Source organism: Ammospiza caudacuta, chromosome 2, assembly GCF_027887145.1.
Source record: "Ammospiza caudacuta isolate bAmmCau1 chromosome 2, bAmmCau1.pri, whole genome shotgun sequence".
Classification (NCBI taxonomy): domain Eukaryota; kingdom Metazoa; phylum Chordata; class Aves; order Passeriformes; family Passerellidae; genus Ammospiza; species Ammospiza caudacuta.
This window is the reverse complement of record NC_080594.1, coordinates 82244379-82272090: the sequence shown is the minus strand read 5'-3', so window position 1 is coordinate 82272090 and position 27712 is coordinate 82244379. Positions and strand designations below refer to the sequence as shown.

Here is a 27712-nt window from a genome sequence, read left to right as displayed (position 1 = left end):
ATCTGGTGCTGCTTGTGAGGTGCAGAGATCATGCTTGGTAAGTGTTAGGATGGGATGTAGGCATCGGAGAACAACTAAATTTAATTTTGATGAGATTGCACTGACCCTACACTGTGTTACTAAAGTGTACCAATAACTGAGAAACTATATGAATGGAGAGGAGTGCTTCAACACAGTTTATGGAGTGGAGCCCCAGGCTTGATTTTGCCTTAGCTGAAAATTACATAGGGAGTAAATCCCAGCAGGATGCTTACCATGCACATAGACATTTCACACATCAAACCACCAGCCTGCTCCAAGGCTGCAGTCCTTGCTGTGATGTAGTTCAAATATACCTGCTATGAAAACTTTCAGGATATGAATCCAGCCACAGGCCAAATCTTACTGAAGCTTTCTGAAGCTCATTTCAAACATGATAAGTAACACAAAGTTACGTACTTGGGAGCTGTCTGGCTGGGGAGAGTGCCCAAAGGGAAGGTGATATGAAGGGCTCAGAAAGAAGAATCTCTGCCTTCTGTGGACTCTGTAGATAGAAACAGCTCTCTTAACTATTAACTCTGGTAGGGGTCAGATTCAAGAGAGAGTGAGCATAAAAGAAAATCAGCCTTTAAGAGATTTAAATAATATTACAGGTTAATGAATTTTTTCTTTTGATTCAACTGTCCTAAGGTAGTGGGCCTTACTTCATTATTTGGGTTCCAGGCATAATTAATGTCTCAGTAAAGTGAATATGTAAGTGGTTACAGGAAGCCTCAGCCTGCTTAACAGAAACAAAACATCTTTGAGAAGAAAAGCAGATGAGCAGAGAAAGAAAAGGATTTGATAGTGGTTTTTCCATCTTTCTACTATGAGACTTCTTACTGAGATATACTGACTGCTGGTTATTCCTCTCCCTCCTCTTCTTGTTTATATTTACCTTTATTTATCTTGTCAAAATACCAAGAAATTTAGGTCAAAATATATCTGGATCCATCTGTTCATCTAGTCTGTTCTTTTACTGCTAGTAGTTATTATATCTTTTAATTAAGTATGCTTAGTGACAGTTTACTATATTAATGGAGGCCATCAAGTATCTTTAATTTTGTACAGGAGGAACTTAAAAATTTTCTTCATAATTTCTGTATAACAAAATAATCTCTTTAATTTGTAATATTGTAGTCTGTATGTCTTAACCTGTAACTTCTGTTTTGGTATTGGTTTAGGTGGAAACTCAGATCAGGCTCTGTATTTTAGCTGTCTTTAGCAGAGGTTTATTATCATAGCAGTCTTATTGTGAATGCAGGATGTGTTTATTCATTGACATGCAGATCCAGTTCAGTTTTGAATTTTGTTAAGTGTATTCTTTTGATATAATAACTTTGTGTTCTCAGTCTTATGACAGACTGAGAAAATTATCGAGTCCATTATTGACCTTTCAGTTCTAGGTTTGTCAAACATTTTGATTGGTTTTAGGGGCACTTTTTTGGGGAGATTTTGAGATTGACCATCAGTGTTGCTGCAACCAGATTTTGAGCAGAGTCTGGAGGGTGATGCAGCAGACACAAGAGCTGGTAGATGATACTAGAAGGAAGGAACAGATGACATTGCCTTTAGGATAATTTGTCTTTCTGTCCCTCCTGCCACATCAGGTAGTTTGGTTTGATGTTAGATATGTCAAAACTTAATCTATTTGGCTTATTTTTGAGATTCTATATGGGATGGATTATTTATTTGACATCTGCCCTACCCCTCTGTGGTTCTCTGTGCCAGCCCATTAAACCATCAGCACACAACTACATTATCAGCTGAGTTTTCACTTCACGTACTAGTGATCCTTTGGGAGTTTAATTGGGGAAGAGTGTTAGGAAATAATTTCAGTGACAGTGAAACAGTCTCTTTTAAGCTTGATGATTTTTGTCTCTTAATGGGAATAAACTCCCCAGTAATCTTCTCCTTTTGTGATGTGTGAACACTCTGCAGTACTAACAGCACACACAATTTAGTGTTTACTTAGACAGCTCTGGTTGGATCCCAACTCTCATTATTTCTGTCTTGTGGGCAAAGCTGCTGCAGATGCAGCTTTTGTAGCATGTTTTCTGAGCTACCATGATACAATCACTTAGCAGTCTAAGAAATGTGTACTAGCTTACATTGTTGTTTTTGATGAAACCTGTGACACTGCTGTGGATTACACTCATATGTGTGTGCTGTAGTTTACCTGTGAATCACATATGCAATGGATAAACAAATGTGTGTGTAAGATTGTTTATTGTATATCTAGAAAAATAGCAGTGTCTCTTATCTACAGTTGACACATCAGCAGCTTAGAGGAAAACTGTGTGAGGGTATAGATTTTTAATGGTACCATATCAAAGTGATGTATCTCACCAGCATGCTATCAATAGAACAAATAAAAACTATATGCCTATAAACAAAATATAAGTTATATTTTTTAATATTTATTAAATAGCAGTTATTTCAGAACTGCTTGGGATCAAGATCTGTCATATCTGTGAACTAAAAACAGTTTTTGAGATGAAAAATAGATACAACCAGAAAGATTATTTTGTGGACTCAGATTTATAGTGGCCTTTATGTATAGTAAGTAAACCAGGAAGCCTCAAGGCACAAGTGTGTGTAGCTTTGTACCTGGGGAGCAGAAGTTTCAGAGTGGGCATGGTACTGGGGAGCTGTGCATCTGTTCTTGAGGCAGTGGTGTCAGAGGCTTAGGTTGTTCATGCACTTTGCCTTCTTTAGGTGCTTTTATCAGCCATAGATGTACTGCTGGGCTGGCACTGCTCTGTCTTTGGCCTGTCTGAGTTCAAGAGGCATTTGGACATTTGGGCAAAGCTCTCAGGCACATGGTGTGATTGTTGGGGTGTCCTGTGCAGGGCCAGGAGTTCTACACAAGGATCCTTGGCAGCACCTTCCAACTCAGCATATTCTATGATTCTGTGATCTCCTCGGAAGTAGAAAAATTAGATTCATGCCCTTTGTCCCAAGGGCTCTAACCCATGTCCCATTTGGTCTTGTTTGGCCTTTTGAAGCTAGATCACAGTGCAGAAAGCAATGCAAGATTCATGGGGTCAGAAAGCACTCAGTGTAGCACCTCAGGATTATATCTCTGAGTGTATTTAGGAGGCACTGCATGGAGTAAGAAGGGTTGGGAATCCAACATTTCATCTGCTTTTCAGGGTTATTACTGTTTGGGAAAGTAAATTTCAAAAATCAAGTAATTGTAGAATGTACCATCTATAAAGAGGCAGGGAGTGGAATCTATACTAGAAACCTCTCCTTGAGGTATCAGGAATGTACTGACTGAACCTCAGAATTGGTCTCTTGCAGTCTTCATGAGTCCAGTGTTCCTTTCCATGTCTAGCATATGATTCAAACTGCCTTTTATGTTTACTTTAAAAGGAGGAATAAGAGATTGTCTCATCCAGTTCCTTGGCAAAAGGCAAGTTTTGCAGCAGTAGTGTTATTTCTGATGGAGGTTTGCTGTCCTGCTGAGGATAGGCAGTACTGAAGGATTCCTAACTTAGTTATCTACACTCTTCCTGGGCACCCTGCTTATCAGGAGGTGGAGAGTCTTTCTAATGTCCATCTTCAGAATTTGAGCTTATTGGATCTTCTGTTAAAGCAGATGTGGAAAGAAGCTTACAGCTTCTTTCTCCTCCAGTATGATTTCATATTCTTAAAGGCAGGATGCTATTTTCTCTAAAAGAAGTGATCATAGTACAGGCTCTTCATTTCTGTTGTTTTCTTCTGTAGATTTTGGTTTCCTGACCTGTGACTGTTCTCTCTGTCCAGCTGATCACTGTTCTTTACATGTCGTGCTCAAGGCTGGGTGTACTACTCAATTTATGGCCAGATTAGAGCAGGATATTTTTTCTAGCCCTACCACATTGTTGACTCTTGTTGACTTCATGATCATTGTACATGTCAAATTTCTTTCTGTGGAAGTGCTGTTACACCAATCTTTCCCCAGATTTTATGTGGTTGATTATTCCTGGCTTAATCTTAGAACTTTGTTCTAGCCTTACCTGAACAGCTGCTGCAGAGCAGCAGTCGTGCAGGGGCTTGTGACTGTCTCATTAGCCTTGTGCACATCATTCAGTATTTTCATTACTGGTGCTTCCCTACTGCTGGAATGAGCATAAAAAATCCTGAGCATATGTCCAGTTTGAGATTCACCGCTGATAAATACTAACTAGTCTTTCTAAGCAGTTTTGGAGTTCGGTTTTTTTGTGGGTTTTTTTTGTTTGTTTGTTTGGAGGGGGTTGTTTGGTGTTTTGGGGTTTTTTCGTCTAAATACCACCAGTTCTTGTTAAATTGTGTTTTTCTGGCTTGCTTGTGGGAGTATCATGAGCATTATCAAGGTCAAAACAAAGTAACTGCTATGGATCTAGACAGATGATTTTCAGATGATTTCTTTTCAGCACCTGCACATCTTACCAGTAGTAGAGATGAGAAACTGCCTCTATGTGCACTCTAAATATTAGGTTTTATTACTAAAAGGTCTTCATCCCTTCTTTCTTCCATAGGAGCTGACATTGGAAATAGGGTGTAACTCCATCCAAGCCGTGTCCCCTAGGTCTGCCTGGGCAGTCTTGTGGTGGAGGACACACCAGGCCACTCTGCTGAGCAGCTCCAGATAAACCTTTGTGACCTGAGTATTACTTTACCAATTGTCCTTCTGCTTCTGTGCACATAAGCATATTCTGAGTCAGTGATCCCTGAATAGTTGTATCTTTTGGGAGAAAGGGGTGCTCTATGGTCTTTTTTGTTATTATTACTATTTTTCCCTTTTAAAAAAGGAATAAGGGGCTAGTGAGTCCTAAAATAAACAACACCTTGTTTTACAGAAAACTACTGGTGTTTGGTTTTGGGGTTTTTTTTTTGCTTTGGAGGATCTGTGTTCTGAAATGCTGAAGCAAACAAGTGGTGGTGTTATAATAAATACAACTTACCTGTAAAACCTGTCTAACTTGGTTAACCCACCAGGCTTAGGCTGTCTCTTAAAAATTACTGATTTATCTTAACATCTGTTTAAATCAAGCATTGAGGAGAAGAGCTACTTTTTCTTAATGGCTTGCATCTCTTTTCCCAAGCGTAAGCTTTTTTCCTGCTCTTCATGCTCTTTTATTCTTTTTATGGGCTGATGTTATTTGATACCATTATTCAAGGTTGTATTGCTTGCCTGTCTTCCTTTTAGGGGATCTGGAAGCCTGTCATCAAAAACCTGGCCCCACAGATCAGCCTAGAGGTAGTAAATGCCTTGTAGACACATAGGGATCTCCTCCAATCCATAGGGATTGTCTGTGGAGCCTAGAAATGCACTCACCTGAAATTAATTCCTGTATCAGAGTTAGCTTTCTGTTCTAGCTTTAAAATCCACAGCGATTGCACTAAAACCTGAAAACTTGTACCTGTGGAAATGCTTCTACCTTAACTGAAAAAGTACTGAAGGACAATATGACTTCTGGAAAGTCTGCTGCAGGAGACCCAGGCATAATTAGTGGAAGTGTCAGTCTGAGTAAGTTTTTAAAAAATTAATCATAATAATCTAGATCACATCTTCCTTCGTTTGCTGATACAGAATTTTCTGCCAAAACAGAGACTCCTAAACCTTTTGATTCCTAAATACTGCATTTGTATGTTATAATGGAGTGTTTTCTATCTTTCTTGAATAACAAGCTTATGACTTTTGTTTTTCCCAAGAGTTCAGGATTCTTTCACTGATTTATTTGTAATGCTGTATTAAAAGAAAAATACAACTTAAATCTTACATCAGTTAATCTAACTGCCAGCCATAATTCCATTTGGGCTTTGGAATAAGCATCAAAAGCTGAGAAAGTTTTCATTTTCTTGTGCCCGTTATCTAAATATTAGAGCAAATAAATGCATTATTTTCTCATTAAAAAAAAATACAGGGTCACCAGTTCTGGCTCTTTTCATTTCCCTTTAATTTGTCAATTTTTATCAGCTCTATTTTGCTGATAGAGTGGGAAGAAGGAGACACTGAAATTAATTAAATTTTCTTTGGTATTCAACTTTTTCTTTAGTGTCTTGGGGAGCTCCAAGCAATAATCAATCAAAATCGCTCCCCTCTGTCTATTCTCGGGGGAACTGTAATAATAACCAATTAATGCAGCCCTAGACTGAACAGAAGGGTCTTGATTAGCCCTTACAAAAATTGATTGCACTTAGCAAAATTCTGGTGTAGAGGAAATCACCAGTTAAAGTGCTTTTTGGAAAAAAGGTTTATGATTTAGCTTGCTTGAAATACTGAAATACAGCAAAATTTTCACTTTGTTCAGTCCCTTTTTGACCATGTCTAAGGAATGAAGGCTTTTAGACACCTCGAGCCTCATTTTTAAAATGACCTGCCATGGTCAGTTAACTGCTAATGCATCAATTAACAAAAAAAAAAAAAAATTAATCTGTGTGCATTGCTTGCCATAATTTTCTACAATTCCACTTCCTTTGAAGTATCACTGCCCTAAAATCAAAGCGCACACACACACACCACTGCAGAGCGTTTTAGAAATATATGGTGTTATTCTGGTGACACCAGGTGTTGGAAGTAAAAAATGTAATGCATTATGTATTCAGAAGCATGCCTTTACTAATTGATAGTTACTGTGGGGTAAACGGTGAGCTAGAGAGGGTTTGTAATTTGCCAGTCATTTGTCTGTTTGAAAGAAATATTCATGTGCAAAGTCAGAGGTTATTTGATCATTACCTGTCTTTTAAAGTCATATCAAAAAGACAAAATGTTGTATGATTTCTCTTCTTTCTGTGTTTGAAGTATTATACTGTTTCTTGATTTACATCTGGCTCTCTAATTATATTATTTAATTTTTCCTCAGTTAATTAGCATCACTAAGTGAGTGTTTGCTTAAGGAATGCAGAAGTGAAATTAACTGAGATTTCCAGATGTCCCTAGATACTGTCAAGTCTGGGAGAAATGCTGTTCAGAATAATAACATTATTCCTGTGTGTGGGCATTGGGAGTTGCCCAAGTCTAGCAGTATTTGGTGGGGAGAGTGGCACTGGGAAGGCACTGATTGATTCATTCAACAACTGAAACATAACTTCCTATGGCAAACATGGACTAAGAAGTTATTTAATAATGTTTTGTGCATTTTCAATACCCTGTGAATAATGCTTATCGTCAATATTTTTCAGGTAGCATCATTTTAACTCCAAAATTACAATTTTTGGTTAATCTGTAAGATTGCCCCTTCTTATTCCAGTTTTTCCTTGTCAAATGCATTTGGTGTGAGGGTGTACCAGTGTTCATCCAGAACTACTTCTTGAAACTCCCAAGCTGTATTTGCTATGAGCCAAGACCTTTCAGTGCAAGCAGTCTGTTTTTAAAAGTGTGGTGCTGATTGTATTTACTGGAGGCTGTTCTCTTTATTTGTGGCATAAAAATAAATTATAAGTGGTGCTTGCCAATTTATTTTAGTAGGAGCAAAATTGCTGACAGGAAGAGCAGTTGGTTTTTATATTGTATATCAGTTGTGCTGCTGTATTTCATTTGTGTTGAAAATGTCTGCTGATCCCAGTGCAAGAGGAAACTTTTCACTTAGAAGGATAGAGAGGTCTTGGGACTTGCTGTTCCCTGTCCTACTTAGCCTGTACACTGGAATTTGAAAAAGCATGTGGAAGTGAATTGGAGGGTACTCTACATACCACTGGATATTTGGGATCTATTTGGAAAAGTGGGATTCCAGTAAAATAGCAGCATGTGTGAATTGCTTTCTTATTTCCACAGCATACCCTGAGAAAGCAGGAATTCACTTCTGCCTCGTGTCCCATGGTGTGGACAGGGGACAGTGGCAGTTCCCCTTTCTGTGCTGGGTTCTGTGCATCCCCTTTGCTCTGCTCTGTTGACAGCTAATGTAGCCAGTTTTGCCATCTTCTTATCTCATAATTTTGGTCTGTATTTGGGGTGTGTGAGGAGGCTGTTGTGGGGAGATACTAAAGCTAATCAGAGGATATGCTAATTTGTAATGGTGGCTTAATCTCCTTTGCATGGGACCTGCTCCAGTCCTAAATTGGATCATCTTAAGATGTAGCTTGAGGCATTCAGAACATTTTATACTGTTATATTGCCTAATTCATGCCAGTTTTCTCAGCATAAACTCTAGATTGATGGATAGGTGTAGTTGGACACTCTCCTAGATTTCAGTGCCTTAAGGTATGTGAGTTTCTTCTGATGTGCCCACAAAGTGATTTGGATGGCTTATGTCTCTAGAATGCTAATTTTATTTTTAAAAATTTAAAAGGTCCTTTTCAGCTGCTCTGTATGCTGTCTTGATGCAGAAATGTATCACAGATGGAAACCACCTGGTTTGTAAACGTAAAATCCTTCACAAAAGCCATTAAAGTGTTTCCAGAGGAGGGTGACCAGGGTGGTAAAAGGCCTCGAGGGCAAGACTCACAAGGAGTGGCTGAGGTGACTTGGAGAAGAGAAGGCTGAGGGGGGACCTCATCACAGCCAGCAGCTTCCTCAGGGAGGGCAGTGGAGGGCAGGTGCTGATCTCTCTGCTGACCTGTGACAGGACACAAGGAAATGGATGAAGCAGGGGCAGTCCAGACTGGGCATTAGGAAAAGGTTCTCCACTGAGAGGGTGACTGGACACTGGAACAGGCTCCCCAGGGAAGTGGTCACGGCTCCAACCCTGTCAGATCAAGGAGAGTCTGGGCAATGCTCTCAGTCAAATGGGTTAGCTTTAGGCAGTCCTCTGAGGAGCAGGGAGTTGGACTCTGTGATTCTTTTGTGTCCCTTACCAGCTTGAGAGATTCTGATTCCTTTATTGCCTTCAAATGATGAGTGCCCCAGAAGCTCTTGTCTGTGGTCCCCAAGCATATGGTCTTGCACTTTGTATCATTAAAAGCCATCTTACTTCCATTACACAGTTCTTAGGCCATCTCATGTGGCTGTAGCATGAAATGATGCTCTTCTGGATGCATCACACACAGATGTGGTAGGCACACAGCTAATATCTGTAGTATGATGACTAAGAAATAAAACAACACTGATTCCTGAGGAATATGACTGGTAATTTTGTCTGTGATTATCACTTATTTTAATATAGTCCATTATAATCTTCCCTTAACTTACTCCTTGTTCATAGACAGTTCTTCCCTATGACTTGGTCTGGAGATGTTTTAACTGATTATTAAATAATGAACTCCAAGCTCACTGTGTTATCCTTGTCAGAGTAAGTTGTTTAATGACCCTGGCCTGGCTTTTTTTGCATTCAGAACCACATTGCGTATTTTTTTTATTTTATTAATCCCCTTCTCATTTACTTCCAGCACTTAATTCTGTTCTTCTTCCTTTATCAAGCTACTATCAGAAATTCTTTCTCAAAGGTCACTGAAGAGAGGCTGCAGAGCATGTATAAAGCCATTTTCATTTATGTAAATATTTTATTTGTAAATAATTGACTGATATAAATTAAGACAGATATTATGTAATCCTGTAACAGTCTTACCCTTGCTATAAGATGTCCTTCATTAAAGCTTCCATCCAAGCATTCTGGAGGGAAAACGGGCAAGGAGACCTTGAATTAGAGTAAATTCTATGTGTCATCATAACACTAAAATAGCTTTTATCTGCAATTGCAAATGTATATGTAGAAATAGGGAATTATTTCCATCAGTAATTCTTGTGAGACTCTTGTGGCTGCATGAGAAGATTTAAGGGATTATGTAGTTGGTTTTCCTCATTTTTCAGTAAATACAGGTCTTACAGACCTGTATTAAATTTTGCATTAGATTATAAAACCTGTTTTTTTTAAAGAGACCAAACCACTCTTTACCAGAAAATAAACATTTAATTTTATTTGAGTTTGGTCAGTATATCTTATGGATTTGAAAGCAAATATTCCAGTGCCTTGCTAAGTGCAATTTCTGTCTATTTTGGATGTCCCCAGAATATGCATTTGTTTCTTCTGTGTAGAAGAGAGGAGGCCAGTTAATGTATTTACTTTGGGATGAGGATGCATTCCCTATTGAAGAAGGACATGAGGCGTGTTTCAGACTTCATTGCAGGAATTTGCAAGTCATTCTTAGAGACCAAAAATCAAGACCAGGACAGTTGAAATAACTCATTAATTCTCTTCTCATCATGATCTGTGACTTACTTGTTCTGTAGTAAACTCGTTACTAATTTCTAAAGAGGAGTGATATGCCTCAGTGGGATTGAAGTTAATTCTGAACATCTGTTTGTAGTTCTTTGTAGTTTTTCATTTGATGTCCTGTTTTGGTTTGTATTTTCTTGCCTTTTATTATATTAGAAAATGGTGGAAGAGATATGTTGCTGAGATATGGATTGGGTTTTTATTTCTGACTTGAATTAAGTTACAAGCTGAAATTCACTTTAAAAATCCTTTTGTTAAATAAAACTACCAGATAGCTTACCAATGTAAGACTTGCATATACATTTAATTAGTAAGACAAATAAAATAACTGCAGTGAATTATAATAGAATCACAAAATCACTTAGTTTGGTAAAAGGTCTTTAAGATGGAGTCCAGCTGTTAACCCAGCACTACCAACTCCATCAGTAAACCACGTTCCTGAGAACCACATCTACACATCTTTTAAATACCTCCAGGGATGGTGGCTCCACCAGTTCCCTGAGCAGCCTGTTGAGCTGATTTATTTTGTACCAGTATCCCATGTTAAATATTATGCTCTTCCACAAATTTGATTCATACACTGAAAGAATGGTATAAGGCTTCCTTCTTAAAGAAAAAAGAGCTTCTGTGCACCTTTAGTAACCTCAGCTCTGGTCCTGTAAATGTCAAGGAGGGCCTCTCCTCCTTCTGTTGCTACCTAGTGGCATACATACAAATGAAAAAGCATAACTATTAGTGTAACTTCTGTGTGTATAGATATACTTTATTGTCCACTACTCCTTCTGAACCTCACAAAATTTCTATGACCCTGCTTCAGAGTAAATATCCTTGGCTGTTATCCCACACTATCTGTACCCTTTCTGGTGGTACATTTAAAATTGTGTTTGCATTTAAATCTGGTGGCCACTAACACTTCACAAGCAAAGCATGCCTCTGTGTAGAAAATCCTTGTAGCAAATGCATATGGATTGTCTTTCTTTGATCATTTAAAGCAGCCCATAGCTCCCCAGGATTTGTGTGTTAAAAAAAAACAGTCTTTTGAGTTTTTCTGATGTTTAATTTCTGGCACATTGGTCAAAGGTTTGTATTTCAGTAACTAGTCCATGCTGGACTGGAGTATGTAGCCATTTCTGAAGGAAAAATACTACAGTATAATGTACACTGTTGGGATATATACCTGGATTTTTCTCTTTGGCACATTTAGCAGAGCACATTTTGTTCCCTGAACATCTGTGCTCTCCTTTGGTTTTTATCAAGGTTTGAGGAGCATTGTACTGCAGGGACCCTTCCACATGGTGCTGCAGGGCTCAGGCACCTTGACTCATCCCAGGGAGACATCCTGCTACCACCAATGGAGCTGCTGGTTGGAGTGGCCTCCTCTATTCTGTCAGGATGTCCAGCTACTGGCCCTCCCAGCCAGCCACAGAGCGAGCCCCAAGAGGCCCCACTGGGTCTCTCCTGGGCAGGGCCTCTCCTGCCTGCAGCCCCTGCCATGGCACTTCCACGGAGTAGGAGCAAAGGCTTCCCAAGCCACAGGCCCTTGCCAGTGGGAGGATGCTTTTGCTCAACAATGGGGCTTTATAAACATCTCCCTTCCAGGCTGGGTCGCACTCCCAAGGGACGGTGCTGGGCCATGACCTGGGCACCTCTCCCCTCCTCACAGAGGATCATTGTGCAGCTGTTCCCTCATTTCCTTTGTGGAAAGGCACCTCACGATCCCACACAAGACCTCATCTTTTCTCGCTTCCCGTTCTCTCTCTCGCCATCCTTTCAGTGTAGGGAAATACATTCCCATGCTTAGGTACTCCAAGTGTTTGCCGTGTTCCACAGGCCGGGATGATCTTCTCAAAACAGGAGCTGACCGCTCCGGGTATTGGCATGTAAATTAATGTGCTGACCCCGCAGGGAACCCGTCCAAGCTGCAGGCTCTGTCCCCAGTTTCAGGATGTCGGCGGTTTGAAACTCTGGGCTCTGTTCTGCATCTCAATGATGGAAACCACTTCAAATTCACCATGGCATAAACAGGGCTGCCCTATCAAAAGTTGTTTTTCTACTTTTCTCCTGTAACAGCAGTCTGGCATTTAAAGCATATGCTCCATTCTTGTGAGTTGTTTTTTTCCCTTACTGTTGTGTAGCTACAACAGTGTAAACACCTATGCTAAAAGTGCAAAGATATTTTTGTGTATATAATTTAAATTAATTGTAGTGTACACAAAACTGCATTGTAAGGACCCTCCATGCTTGAGTGGGATTTTGAGAAGCCATCTAGTCTCTTGTCTTTCTCTAAGACAAGCATCCATGATAGTTTGAACAAGTTTTCAAGGATTCCACACTGTTTATTCATTTTCAGTAAACACACCTCAGTTGGCACTCACGACTAAGATGCTTGAGGTATTGCAATGTTCTTCTGAAACATCAGTGTGTTGCTCAATACACTCAAAAAGGCTTGGGGAGAATGGAGTGTGAACAAAGGAGGAGATGCAGTTTTTCTCTCTATATAAATTCATCGTTTGTCTGTTCTTAAATGTTTCAGGTGTAGTTTGCTTATGTCAGAAAGCCATAGGAGAATCAGTAAAGAGTGCTGCTTGGTTTGTTAAATATATGTAGACTTGTCAGCCATCAAGAGAGTAAACACTGGAAAAGTATCTGGTGGCACTGAGGAGGTGCACAGAGCCCCCTGAGTCAGGAAGATGAAGCAAGCGGGCATCAGGGAAAGACCCCACAGTGATCTGGCCTCATGCGCACACGTGGAGTCACTGCCTGGGGCTGCCTTCCGTGCTGCTGCTGCCATTGCTGACACAAAACCAGGCGTGAGAGCTCACAGGAAGAAAAGGCATCTACACAGCACAACACTCAGTGCTCATCACTTTGACTTGGGGAGGGTCTGGACCCAACTCTAGAAATGCATCAATGTTGCCTTGTCCTGTTCTTGTGCTGTGATGCTGAGGTATCTTGTTGACCACCCTAAGATAGAGGGCACTTGGCCCTCAAGTTTTTTTGGGGTCATTTGTTATGGTTGTTGTTATGGTTGTTGTTAATGATTGTGTGCAAAAAATTTTGGCTGGCTACATGTATGCAGAGAATCAACTGTCACTTCTTAAAACCTTTACCCATATTTGTGGGTGATTATGCCCCATCTCATCAGCTCCTATTTAAGCTCCTGCTGGTTCATTCTTGGCCAAAGTAGAACAGTTCTGGACTCAGTGCTCTGCCCTGAGCTCTTTCTAAACAGTTTTGTAGTCCACAGGTTTCTGAATTGAGGTCCCAAGATTTCAGTGAAACTTGTACAACATGACTTGATATTAGGACAAAACAGTCAATACTTACATAATTTTCTCTTGAGGTGACAGCTTTCCCATCCTTCCTCTCAACTCAGTTTGTCCACATCCACTGAGCTTCTGTTTTTTTCATTTGCCTTTTCTTGTCCCGATGTGCTGGCAATCCCCTCCTGTCTCTGCACTCTCCAGAAATTTGGCCTGTTAATCAGTCTAATGTTGTGTCCAGTGTGTTTTCTGCATTCCATCCCCATCATCTTTTTGCATGTGGTGGTTTTATCTGTTTATTACTTTGAGACCTTCTAAAAGTCACTTTGGGAATTAAACTCTTTCTATAAGCAATAAAATCTAACACATTTTCTCTATGCAATACAGTTGAAAGTGATTTGGAATGTTTTCAAACAGACAAAAGGCAAATGTTTTTGATGACAGAGGGGCACAAAGCATGTGAGCAGTGCTGTGATTGATGCCTGTCCCAAGGGCATCCTCACTCTGCCTCCTGGCAGACACTCACAAGATACTCCAGTTTAAGCACAGGAGTGTTGGTTTGGGGATGTGAGTTATCCAAGGAAGAAATGAAAGGAATCTGCAAAGAAGTTTAAGTGGAGTTTCAGGTAGTGCCCAGTAGCCCCAGCATGGCCCTGGTTACTCCAATACTCTTGTTTGTTTTCACAAACCAGCGCCTCACGGTTTTGGAGCGGGTGACCGCTGCGAGGAGACCACAACCTCTTAATTTCAAAGGAGCCATCGTTTCTCTGGTGCCTCTGTGGTTAATGTAAGAAAGGTGTCTTGCCATTAACTTTTTCAGAGGTATTCAGCAAGGTTGGGAAGGGGTCGGCCCAGGCAGGAAGCCCTTGTCTGTGCTATAAAGAAAATAGCAAGCAACAAAATGAAAGCATCAAAGGACCAACAGGATGCGGTCCCAGGAGTCCTCTCTGGCATGTTAGTCCTTCTTGAAAGTTAGCATTGAGTGAAGAGTGACCTTAAAACTCCCTTCATTCAAACAGACTGGGCTCAAGTTTAAAGTTCAAGGCATTTTGTTTTTTCACCTGTTTCCTACAGTTTTTAAGAAACTTCTGAAGAATTAATGTGTAACTATATCTGGTCACAGAGCCAATGCAGAGAATTTTTCTCAAGGGAAAATAATGTTACTGTATGGAGTGAGAGAAATGGATACTTTCTGAGTTAGGTTTTATTTTGTTGAAATTTCTTCTCCCAAACCCACTGAGAGCATGATTGCAAACAGCCCTGGAGCCAGTGTAATGCACAGCTCTGAGGCCATGCTTCATTTTTAAAAGAAGCTGGTAGGGTCCTCTAATTGTCTGAATTGTGGTAAAAAAAATTAAAAAAAAATAAAAAAAAGGTGGTTTTTGCCAAAGCTGCTGCTGCCACTTGGGGAGCAAGGTCTTATTTTGGGAACAACTTGGGAGCAAAGAGCCTGGTTGCAGCTTCATCTGTGAGTGCAGGGTGAGTGAGCCAGCGACTGGCTCCATGGCCACCCACCCTTCTCTCACCCTGCTGGAGCTGTTGGGCTCCAACAAAAACCAAAGCCCTGACGCAGAGCTCCATTGGTGGGTGAGGGTGGCTGTGGAGACAGTGCTGCTGCCCTGCCTGCACTAATGGTGAGCAGCACCCGGGCTCCTGGCTAGCACCGGTTGTGAGCCACTTTTCACCCAGCACCACCTACCTGTGTGATGCTGAAATGGTTCCTGTATTTTCTGATCTTTGCATCTTGCCTGATGAAGTGACTAGTTTACAGATCCTACAAGTGATCTGGCAGGTCATCTTTCATAGCTAAAAGAAATAGTTTGCCAAGATGAAGTACAAATTTCACTCGTGTTTCTCCATGCCATTAAATTTTCATGATTCTGGTATGAATATTTCATGAAAGTACTTTCTGAATGGGTTTGTTTTGTCCTGGCAGCTAATATTCAGTATAAGTCTGAGCGGGTTTTGTTTGGTTTTTGGCGGGTTTTCTTTTCCTCTTAGGTGGTTTAGTGACGGTAAGAAGTGTCAAACTGCATTAAGTGAGAAGAGGCAACTTCTTGTTGGTGATTCAGCAAGGGGGTGCCATCTGTAACTCTTTTCAGCTGCTTAGTGGAAGCAGTGTGAAATGACCCTCAAATACAATTCTGCTCTGTGCTCTCCTGCCACAAGGTGGCTAAAACTCTTTTAAAAGCCCAGGATTTGCGAGTGCTTTAAGTGATGCTAATACACCTACAGCCTTTCTGCAGCACAACACACAGCACACTGGAGACCAGATTTATTGTGCAGCAAATTGTGTATGTCTTATTTATATGGAGCAGTGATCAGGAAATGTTACCACCAAGTTTATTTCAATCCCTCCTTGGCTGGAGGGCTGGGCTTCGCTTTGTTGTTGGTTTTTTTTAATAGAAGGAGAAGTCTCTGTGCTCAGCCCATCCAGCGTGAGTGACAGGGCCACTGTGGGGCACAGAAGTGCCACAGGGAGCTGTGGCTGTAACTCCAGCTTCCCTCTCCACCTCTGTTTGTACTGCCTGCTGAATCAATCTGCTCAAAGGCTAAATCAGAAACACTTGCCCAGACCTGGGTGAGCAAGTTCCTTTGTTGCTGTTGAATTCTGCACTGGGATGATGGGCGCCTTTCTTTAAATGGGTGATGTTTCCCAACAGCCAGCTGCTGTGCCATCAGGAACAGGGAAGTTGTTTTCACCAGTTTCAGGAAATGGTGACACTCTTCTCTGTGAACTTTTTGGAAGCCTGTCTCCAGTTGTACAGTAGGGACAGGGCTTTTGTTTAATGGAAATGAAGCGTACCTTTTCCTTACAGATGCACCACTCACTATAGAGCTTTTTATGTGCGTTTTAGGTTTCCCTTTTTATTTTTTAACTTATTAACTCTGACAAGTAACCTCTTGGTTGTGAACAATTTAATTCACAATTCATTTTTCTGATTCAAAGTGAACACGAGTGGCCTAATCCCCTAATGGGAATTAATTGCATGTTTCAATGCTTAACTCTGATCCTTTCTCAATCCCCACTGGGACAAGTTTCTTCCTGAAGGATCTGTGTTTGTTATTCAAAACACAATCTGAAAGGTAATGATTTTTCTTATAAAAGAGATTCGGGCCGACTGAATATTAATGCTCTTTTTATTGTGAGGGAATGAGCTGCATCCAAGAAAAAAGCTCGTTTATGTAATGAAGGATAAATTACTCTGAAGTATATCTGATAAAATACAGGGAAAAAATCAGTGTGTTCTTATTCCCCTAAGTGAAAGTAGTTTGCCAGTAAATGAAGGCACACACTGTTTTTGCTTGGAAAGCTGTATTTTGATACAGAGAAAAACTGTTTGCTTCACCAAAGGGGAAATTGCTTGGCTACTGAGGATTTTTAAATGACACTGTTCTCAGCGAGCAACACACCCTTTAGGATAACTGACCAAACCTAAGTTTACTAAAATAATAGTAAATTGCAAAAAATAGATTAAATTTCTACTTCCAGTCTCTTTTTAAATATTTCTTAAACTTGAAATACATTATTTAATAACACTCTTTCCAAGAGGAGCTGCACAGGCTCCTCTGATGTTGGGTGTCTGGCCCAGCCAGATGACTACTGTGGATGAGGCAGCCTCTGCCCAGTCAGTGACCACAGGAAAAATGTGGGAAAACATCACAGTGCAAGAGCTGCTTCTACCCTGCAGAAATGATGGAGGACAAACACAGCACAGTGTGAAAAAATAATGCAGGAACTATGAAGGTACCTTTCCCCCCCGTTATGTTTCAGTAAAGCCAGTCTTTTACCCCATTCAAACCAATTTTGAGTATTTCATGCTCATAGACACAACAAATGGTCGTTCAGGGTCTGTTTTCAAGAGGGGGCTCACAGATGTGCAGACCAGCTGCTTGAGGTGATTTAACACTTGTGTGGGGAAGAGAGGAGGAACACAGCTTTACCTGGTTTCGCTGCCAGCAGCCCTGGCTTCCAGTTTCTCCCTTGGCCCCACAGCTTGCTGTTCAGCATTTGTCTGTCACTCAGTAAGCAGGACCTTGATGCTGGCATTATTGCAAATGCACCAGCACATCCATGAGATGACTCCACACCAGGTTACCCTTGCTTTTGGGGAGTCACTGACCATGACACCACACACTTGCTGCAGCACAGCTCCCATAACAGTGAGAGAGAGAAAAAGTAAGATTTAGAACTTTTCCTGGGGGTGAGGGATATGTTGGCTGATGTTTGGGATTCTTTAGAGAATGTCATTTGGTTACAGCAAAGAACTGCGAAAGGCTGACTTTTCCAGTCTCTGTTTTTCACTGATGCAGTTGTCTGAAAAGTTTCAAGATACTTGAATTGAGTATGATACTTAAATGCGGTGCAGGACTACGAGACCACTTTTGCACGTGCCAGAACAGCCTTTTGTGCAGGCAGTGCCCTGGCAGGGCCGTGGCTCTCCAGAGCACTGGCCCTGTGGGTAATGAACCTCTTTGTCTTCCAGCTGCTTTTGCAAGTACCATGGCCCGTGTCTTCGTCTACGGCACGCTCAAGAAGGGCCAGCCCAACTACAAGCACATGATCAACACGGCCAAAGGCCTGGCGAAATTCCAAGGAAGGGGCCACACGGTGGAGAAGTACCCGCTGGTGATTGCAGGGAAATACAATATTCCTTACATGCTGAACATCCCGGGGACAGGCCACCACATTGCCGGGGAGATTTACTCCGTGGATGAGCAGATGCTGCAGTTCCTGGATGAGTTCGAAGGCTGCCCAGACATGTACCAGCGCACCCTGATGAGGATCCAGGTGGTGGAGTGGGAAGGGAAGGGCGGCGCGGGCGAGGCGCGGGCGGCGGCCGACGGCGTGCTGGAGTGCTTCGTGTACAGCACGGCCACCTTCCCGCCCGAGTGGGTCGGGCTCCCCTACTATGACAGTTACGACTCCTCGGGGCAGCACGGCCTGGCCTACGTCCTGCGGGAAAGCCGGGAATAGGGACGGCAGGGGCCGGCCTGGCCGCAGCCATAGCGCCACGCACGTGTTGCTCGGTAACCTTTCCAGGAAAGCTGTAATGCCTTGTTATTAAATGCAGGAGCTCTCGTAACCTTCCCAACCCAGGAGCCTTGGCGCTAGTGATGCAGTCCTGTAGGCCCGGAGCTGCAGACTCCTCCCCAGGCAGGCAGTGTCATCCTGGCCCCCCAGCCTGCTGCAGGTAACTGGGTCTGCACCAGGTGTAAAATAATCACACACGCACACCAGGTCTGGAGTCTAACTCTTCCCTCAACTTCCCCCTTTGCCTTGGTGCATAATAATGGAGGTCAGTGAAAGGTAGAGGAATGGATTAATTTTTTCCCCTGAATTGACAAAATTTGAAACTGATTTAAATGTCTGCAAAGTAAAGCACAACTCCTATTGAATATTGACTTGTAATGGGTTTAGTAGGCTACTGCATGTAAACAGGGAAAGTTAATCAGATAACTTGGTGCTTCTAGACAAATAGGAAATTGCTGGAGAAAATGTAAAGATTATTCTTAAAGATTATTCATTGCAATGGGTTTTTTTCTGAACTGGAAAGGTGTATTTTTAAACCATGTTTAGTTTTAAAAGGCATTGTCAAGAAATACTGAGAGAATAGAAGAGAGTTACATTTAAAACTGTATTTTTAATTTTATATTCTAAGCACTTTGGGTTCTGCTTCTGTTCACTGTGTGACTGTAGGATTTGGGGATGTGTGTGTGTGTGTGTGTGTGTGTTTGTGTTTGTGTGTCTGTCTGTTTTGGGGGCTGTTAGGGACCAGAAAAAGCTAATCTACACTGGAGCCATTGTGAGCACTTACTGTCAAGGTGACTTTTTGCCAAGCATTTTAATGCAGAACTTCCAACCATATGCAAACTGAGTTTCCTAAAGGGGGGGAATTGTATATACATTATAAAAATATCCAAAGGACCTGTATTGTGATTATTGCAACATTTAAATTGCGAAAAATATATTTAAAGAAGTCTGTTGTCCTCTTGACCCAACCAACTGTGCTGGTTTCTGTACAATCTGGAAAAACCATGGCTTTCTGTTGTTACACTCCTGTGCCTTATATTTTTCTTCAGCTGCAGTGTTTGGTACAGATAGATTGTAAAGCTGCCAAAGGGAGGGGAGCAGGCATTGTATGCCATGCAGTGAGCCAAAGTACCATCAAATGCAGCAAGGATACAACTCAGAACAATATTGTACTTTTGCTTCACTGCCAGTAGCCCTGTGATGGCCAGAGGAGATCCGGGGTAGGGAATCAGCCTAAACTTTAGCAGTAGTAGGCACTGCTGCATCTCATTTAGAAAAGCTTTTAAGTTGCTGCAATAAGCAAAACAAGTAACTTGCTGGTAGAATACTTGTGTCTCTTTACAGTACTTGTCTGTTTAGGGCAACCTGCAGAGACTGAACTGTGCTCCTTTGGGAAGGGGTAAGGTGGCAGTAAGGAGACTTGGAAGGAGATCTGCAGGGTGCCTGCCTCAGTTTCTCCAACTGCAAAAACATTAATTTTCCTGAAAGACAGGTACTATCCAAACACTCTCCTTCCTCATCTTGATGAGTTTTATAAACTAATTCTCTAAGCAGATCCCTGAATTACACATTCCCCCTCAGCCATGTGATGTAGTTAATTAGCAGTGTCTCAATAACAGGAAGAAAGCCTCTTCAGTCAGAAGTTTTAAGCAGAATCAAACTTTCCTGGTTGAACATGAATCACCAGCCCTGTCACCAACTGTTTTCATCCTTCACCTTCCAGTAAAGGGCCCAGGCACCTCTGGCCAGAGGGTTTCTTTCTGGGAAGTAGCAGGACACTGCACATCCTGGGCAAGAAAATGAGAGCAGGCCTGCTCCACTCTGGGGCAGTGGCCAAGGTCCCTTTGTCTCCCTTTCCTGTAAGCATTCAGGAGGAGGCCTGGTCTGAGGGACAGCACATGCTCTTAGCAGTACCTTGGGGCAGCTGAAGACCTCTGAGAACAGTGCCAGCTCCTGTAAAGGCATCCAGTAATCAGTATCAAGAAGATGGGGGTGGGGAAATTGAGTATGGAGTTTGAATATAAGAAGACAATTCCCTTACAACTTTAAATGAAAATACATGACAAATATCTGCACTAGCAAAATAAAGCCTCTAAACTGTAATTTAAATCCAATCTATACAAAGCATTAAAAATATAATAATATAGAAGTATTTAAAATATAAGTAATTATATAATAATTTATTATTAGTTAATAAGTAATAATTCAATAAATATATATCCCAATTCAAACTAAATCTGATCAGAATTTAAGCCATTGGTGGTACTTGTGCAGCACTTATACAGAGTAAAGGAGAACTGCTCAGTTTGCTCAGTGGTTAATTTTTCATTCTTGCCAGCCATTCTGTACAGTCCGGCTGGGGCCTCAAACCAGAGACATTGCTGTGGAGAAGACAAATCAAATTTTGGCCTTTGTTGTGTTTTCTTTTTTTTTTTTTTAAAAAAGAGGCTTTTCCTGTTTCAAAGCAGAAATGGTATTTTATTGATTTTATTTGATCCTGAAAAATCAAAGCATTACAAAGGTTATGTACAAGTATTTCTGGAAGTAAAAATCTGGGATCTGTTGCCAAGATTTAACATCTGTGTTTGCTGTCTTAACCACTGATACAGTAAATATGCCTGTATAAAATCTTGTGCATAGTACTGTCTGTTTTCTGTGTTGAATTGTCTTAATGTTACTTTACAGATAAAAATAATAAAGGCTTAGTTAATTCAATAGTGTGGAGGCAACCTTTCATTCCAGTTCCACGAGCAGATCTTCTTCTCCAACGGTGTCCCCAGCTTTGCAGTGCACAGCTTTTACCTGGGGTACAGAAACAGCAGAATTTAAACCCTTCCTCGATAGCCTGGTGAGATAAATGGCTTGGCTGATGAGGTTGGTATTGCACAGAGCACTGTGTCTGCATGCACAGGGTGCTGGCCACTGTGCATCTGAGGACACCCCAGGGACACAGATCCACCTGTGCTGCCAGGGCCTCGAGACAGTGCTCAGAGCCCAGCTGAGTTTTGAGGACCAGTGCTTGACAAATGGTGTCCAGCCCCATCAGGGTATTCAGGCACCTACCATTAGGTTTGCTTGCAACAGAGGTGCTTGAAGACCTGAACATCAGCTAGAGATGCCACTTTTTAAAATGAAAATGCACCTTTTTTCACCTGGTTGCACTGCTGTTTATTTGTTTTAAATAGAGGACAGGCTGATTCTTCAATACTCATGTTGGGATGTTGCAATGAAATATTCCACCATTTCTTTAATTACAGTTTTCAAATATAGCAGAATCTTGGAACTGCAGCCATGAAGTGGGTTTGGTTTCTCTCTATCTCCAGAGAGTTGGGATAGATTATTCAAATCTGAATTGGGATCCTTTAACATAACTGAACTCAGCAAAGGGCTGTCACTGTCAAAATAAGTGCAACTATATCTGTAGATGAATTACATGCTGCCATGCAGATTCCTGAATTTTAAAACACAAATATCTTACACTAGTCCCTCACATCCTCTATAAAAGGCTGCAGCATGTTTGAATTCCCTTTCAGCACATGAAGCAATAGAAAATACTTGAAGCTGTATAGAGCTTGTTTCCAGTATTAAATCAGAGCTCACACTGACATGCCCAAATCCTTGTTCAGCAGATGGCTCATTTTAATCACCCAAACACTACCCTGGGCTCCTGAAGGAAATGCAGAGCATAGCCCAAGTACAGGCTATGATAGACATGCTGTTGCCCACATCCATGTTTGCCAGTCTGAGGCCACGAGAGCTGTGAGCAGGTCTCTGTAGCACAGGCACCCTCACAGCACCGCTCCAGAAACGATGCTGAGCACGGGCAAAGACAGCGTCACACGTACAAACAAGGCCTTTATTTTAAATCAGTAGCTGGGCAGCGTACCCAATTGCTGAGCCTCAATCTTCTAGGAGATGAAAGCAGTGTGAAAAACATTATACCCCTTGCTTTTCTTTTTCTACAAAGCCAAGGTTCAGCAAACACCAGAGTTAACCAGTGTTTCAAACTCCCCAGCAATTTCTGCCGTGCAGTGGGGCTGGCTCCCTGTGCTGACCCAGGCGCAGCTGTCCTGGAGAAGACAGGAGGCTCACCAGCTCATCTCCAGGTTTCTCTCATTTTTAAGCCACCTGCAGCTGGAGTAAACTCAAAGTAGATAAAAACAAGCCACGTTTCTCACAATTACAAACAGGAAGCTGGGGTTTGATACAGAGAAGGAATTCGAGTCAGGAATGAAAATGGGAACGTCTTCCAGCTGAAGACAAATGAACTGAGTTTCAAAACACAGTTTCAAAGCATCAAAACATGGACTAATAGCCTGTGCCAAACATCCCATTCCTGTGGAGAGGCCAAGTTATTTTAGCACTCAGAGCCATGACTTTGCACTGCAGTACAGGATGAATTCTGTTTAGCAGCTTCATTTCTACACAGCTCAAAACCTTTGTGCTTATTCAAATTCTTAACATTCTAAAGGTCAAATAATGCACTTGCTATTAAAATGGGCACACCAAGGGGACATTGCAAGGCACACAGGAGGCCTCCTGAATGGCCTGAGCACCTTCCACCTTGGAGGATTAACAAACCAAACACACGTTTTATGTGGCATCTGTACTGGGTGAGTGGGAAATATTTATTATTAGGAGAAGTGCAAGCAGGATGGTAAGGAACAGATCCATGGATTGCAGAACACCTTGGTGGGAAAGGGAAGATTAAGGTGAAAAATAAATGGGGTGGGTGGGAGAGGGAATGGCATTTTAATTACAAGTTAAAATCAGTGGATGCAAAGAGCAGCAGTAAGGGGTTAAATAACGGCAGATGAAAATGAAATGCTTGGAAATACTAATCAAGTGAGAAAATAAATTATATAGAAATTAATGCATGAAATAAAATAATAAAGTGGCAATGTTAGAGCAAAAGGAACGGGAACATACTCCTTCTCTCAGTATTTTTTTCTCTTGAGACCCAGTTTTGCACTGGATGCACTGGAAGAGGCAAGTCTGGGACCCAGCCTGGGTGACAATCTTAGAGCTGTGCCAAAAAAGCCTTTCTTGTAAACACACAAACAGTCCTTGGCATTGAGGGCCATGCTGAGATGTCAGCGAACCCTGCCAGCGGCAAACCCCGTCCCTGCCTGCAGTCAGGCTCCCTGCTGCCTCCGTGTGGGCTGAGGGCTCCTGCCCTGGGCTTTGTGCCTCAGACAGAGCAGAGGGGCTTCACCCCAGCAGAGATGGGCTTGGGCAGGGTAGGAAATCAGCAATGGAGGAGAATATGAAACACAGATCCACACTGTGCTCTCCCATTGGAAAGGATGGATCTGGGGCCCACATCTTGGTGATGGTTTCAGGCTGTGAATTATAATCTGGCACAGGGATGCTCTGAAGTCCCAGCTTGAGGTCTGGCAGTCCTCAGACCAGCTCAGGTTTAGGGCATGCTCTTGTCACATAAGCTTAACCAGTTCCCTGCCCAGAGTGCTGGTTTTAGCACATCTTACACTGCAGCAAGTCCCAGCTCCAGGGCTGCAGTGCTGATCCCTCAGAAGCAGGATAGGCTAATACACAGCCTTGCAAAGCTTAACAAATGGGCAGATGTGGCTTGATACTTAACAGTCACAATAATAAAATAAAATTGCTGTTTTCTCCCGCCTGCAAAAACACTTTCTATGCCTTGTTCTGGGTGGGTTTTTTAAATGAGAAATTATTTGCCATTAAATAATTAACTGGCAAAGAGATCTCTCTTTTCTGGAAAGATGAAATTTGGAGAAATGGTCTTCAACACCTTTCAATTCAACTTGGCATTGTAACATCACAGAAAATAAATCATTTAGGAGAAAGAGTTATATGAATTTCCAAAGCCAGTAAAACTATTTCCTGCTGTGCTATCTAAGGCTCGGAACTACTTAACAGCATTCACAGCAGATGCAAATGTTACAAAATTAAAGACACCTCACTTTGAAAGACTTACAACAATCAGACTTAATTCCTTAACAACCAGAATCCTCCTTTTTTCCTTTTAAAATTCTATCCTGTTGACAAGTTGCATATGGTTTTAAGTGACCTAAGGTGGCTTACCTTGCCTGTTTTAGCAGCAATCATACTGTTCTGCATTTTCATTGCTTCAATTACACAAATCTCTTGACCTTCCGAAACCTGATGAAATTCAAGCAGTACAAAATGAGAATAGAGGATTCAAAATGTTTTAAGTGTGATGATTCTTATGGAAAATAAAAGGATTATTTCATTAAATGCTATAAAGACTTTGATGACACAAGTCAAGTCAGCCAGTTACACAGTCACAACACAGATGACAATCACAAAATTGGCAGCAAAATAAGGGGGGGAAAAATCAGCTGCTTAAAACTATTACCCCAGGCAAACCTGAAAGGCTCCTCTCCCATCCCATCCATTCAGCTCCAGGTTCCACAGTTCACACCACCACAGTTCAACATCAATTAAATGCAGAGCAAAATCTAATTTGTGCATTTTTGGCCAGGGAACTTCTGCTTTGCTTCCCTGGTGCAGGGCCCACAGATACTCATACTGATTCAGAAGCCAGAAGTTCCTTGGCAGGTGTCGGGGGGAGCTTGGGCTGGAAGGTCCAGCAGTACCCAGTGGGCTAATGCTGAGAAGAACGTGTCACCTCTGCACCTGGCAGCCTCTGATGGTGGCTGGTGACTTTGGACTGACAGAAAGGAGCTCATCAGTGAGGAGCCACCAGCTCTCATCCACAGGGGAGGCACAGCAGAGACAAACTCATCACTTTCACCACAGCTCAGAGCTCTTCATAGGAAACACTGAGGCTTCCTCTTTCTGTTTGTGTCCTGCTAGCAGGCATGTGCAAGCTCAAGGTCACCAGGAACCCACTGGGCTGCTCTGCTGGGCTCCCTGTGCCTCCCAGTCAGATCCTCCCTCCAGTGGATCACTTGGACCACCTTGCACAGAGGAAACTGCTGCTCAAGGCTTGACAGTGGCTCTGGAGGCTGCCTAAACAGGAGAGGCAAACAAGGGACTTGGAATTTACCCAGTGTAACCCAGGGATCAGCTGGTCATTCCCCAAAGACAATGCATGCCAGGGAGGAAGGGTGCCAGGACCTACATGGCAGGATTTAGGACCTGTACACTCCTATGGCATGCCTGGTTCCAAGCACCCACTGCAAGTCTTTTCATTGGGCTCTTTTGCAGATGGAGTCTGCTATTCCCTCATTAGCTCAGCAAGTTTGGGAGGCTTTCACTCTGATGTCCAAGTTTCATGAAACAGGGTAATCTGAAACCTGCAGAAATCTGGTTTATGCACTGTTATATGTGCCAGTGCCAACAAAATGTTTGTTTATATACACATAGATATATTTCTCTAATTATATGTAAAATGAATAATACATATTTAAGAGCAAGTGTGTACCACTTAGGAGGAATATACTAACAGACAGATGTGAAGTCAGAGATCAAATGTACATTGAATGAAGAACTTTCCAAAAATTTAACTAAACCTATTTTTTCACTAACTCACTAAAAAGCACTGATATCTACCTATGGATTCTGAGCAAAATAAAACAAAACAAAACCCATTGGATTAAAAGGTGCTTACACACCCTTTTTCCAAAAGATTGGCAACAACAGTATGAGATGTTTTGGAGGGTAAATATGGAAAGCATTTGCTATGGGAATATGGTGTACTAACTGAATACAGAGAATAACCAAAACCCAACACTTACCCTGCAGAAATTCCATCCTGAGCTTCAGGCAAGCAGTTAAGTCATTAGCAGGTGTCCAATTTGGTGAATAGTATCAAAGACTTGTTATTTCCCCTCTATTCCCTTTCCCTGTCTTTTGTCTCCTTCCTTCCACACCTGCTGCTCTGCCTGCACCTTGTCCCAGCAGCTCACTCTTCCTTTCCTTTCTTCTCCTCCTCTCCTTTTCCCTACCTCATTACTTTTCTTCCACCTGCTCTGAACTTTCCAAACACTGAGGTTATGAGGAACCAATGAATATCTACTTTGGATTCAAAGAGAAGGAAAGAAAACAGGCAGGACAGTTTATTGGAAAAGGTTTTTTTTAATAATGCTATTATTAAAATATGCATTTTAGAAACAACTTTGCCACCCTCTGGTTAAGCTCTGCTATCAGAGAGGCCTGATTACAAGGCCACAAAACTCTCTCCTCGAGCAGTTACATTTAACTGTGACATGGCTTCATCAGAAGGATGGTGTGCAAATGAACCACTTAGCAGTTATCTAAAGAGAGTCTGGAAACACATCTATGGGAAAAGTACAGAATTGTCTCAGTAGATCAAAAGTGTGGTGCTAAAATGGCAGGAAGTGTTAGTGATTGTGGGATGGAAATGTCCCTTGATCTGAATTTCTTCTCAGTTTCCCCTCTTTCTCAAAAATCAAGTTTTTGTGTTTTATATAATGCATGGTGGGGGTTGATGACAAAGGACAGTGTCTGGGAAGGAAATAACCCCCTCAGCTCACAAAACTTATAGTCCAAGTATCCAGTTAACATCTAGTCTTACTAATTTGAAAGGAAGGAGACACTTTCAGCAGGTACCACATGTGAAAATGCTGTGGCAGTGCTTCTGATGATGTGCAATTTGTTGAAAATTATCTTGGTGCAAGTGTCACTTATGCACAGAAGGTTAATTACTGTTCTTATGTTAAACCTTTACAGCTCCACTCATTGTGTTGAAAAGCGACAAATCCTAAAATTAGGCACTTGTATCTCTCTTTCCTCTTTTTCAGTCTTTTGGGCATTGTCCAATTTCTTTCATTCTATAATTGCACATTTCATTTTGCCTGTTATTTAGCCTGCAAATGAAAACTGCAGAGATGTATACAAGTTCTTGCTGTCTAACTTATTTAAGGATTTATCTGGACCATTTTTAATGCTGTATTTTCATTCTATAATTTATTTCTTTCAGTGGATGGTAAACCAGTGAAAACCACCATCTTTACATTTCCATTTAGAGAGGTCTCAGTGATGACCCAAATCTGTCAAAACAGGCAACTAAAATCAAACAAAAAAAATCTCATTTCTTTGAACCGAGTAAAGTTAAAAGGGCTCCTTTTCTTAAAAGAAATTAATCTCAGATATCTTTTCCACAGAGTTACACCACAGACAAATCGACCTTTACATTGCTTGGTATATCAAAATAAATGAGTGATTAACTGCTAGACCTGCAGTCTGCATTTTAGCATTTTATTTCTGCATGGTGCAGTTCAAAGAGTGAAAAGTGAAAAAGAAACAGAAAAGAGAAAGAAAAAAAATGAAGAAAAAAGATCCTT

General features: G+C 41.6%; 2 protein-coding genes across 6 annotated transcripts in view; one reads left to right on the top strand and one right to left on the bottom strand.

The window, feature by feature from the left end:
* The window catches only part of GGACT (gamma-glutamylamine cyclotransferase), a 28050-nt gene extending 6917 nt beyond the window's left edge, over positions 1-21133 (top strand). For 2 of the 3 annotated variants that reach the window (XM_058821860.1, XM_058821868.1), the window contains exon 2: positions 17890-21133. In XM_058821860.1, coding sequence (XP_058677843.1) covers positions 17907-18380 — 474 coding nt within the window. In that variant the 5' untranslated portion in view covers positions 17890-17906 and the 3' untranslated portion in view covers positions 18381-21133. Of the gene's footprint in view, positions 1-5407; positions 5516-17889 lie in introns of those variants that run through there. The other variant, XM_058821854.1, reaches the window with a different exon arrangement.
* Positions 20848-27712, bottom strand: part of PCCA (propionyl-CoA carboxylase subunit alpha) — a 274953-nt gene continuing 268088 nt past the window's right edge. For all 3 annotated transcript variants that reach the window (XM_058821827.1, XM_058821835.1, XM_058821843.1), the window contains 2 exons: positions 24504-24581; positions 20848-21239 (listed from right to left, as the gene is read on the bottom strand). In XM_058821827.1, the coding sequence (XP_058677810.1) occupies positions 21171-21239; positions 24504-24581 (147 nt within the window). In that variant the 3' untranslated portion in view covers positions 20848-21170. The remainder of the gene's footprint in view (positions 21240-24503; positions 24582-27712) is intronic.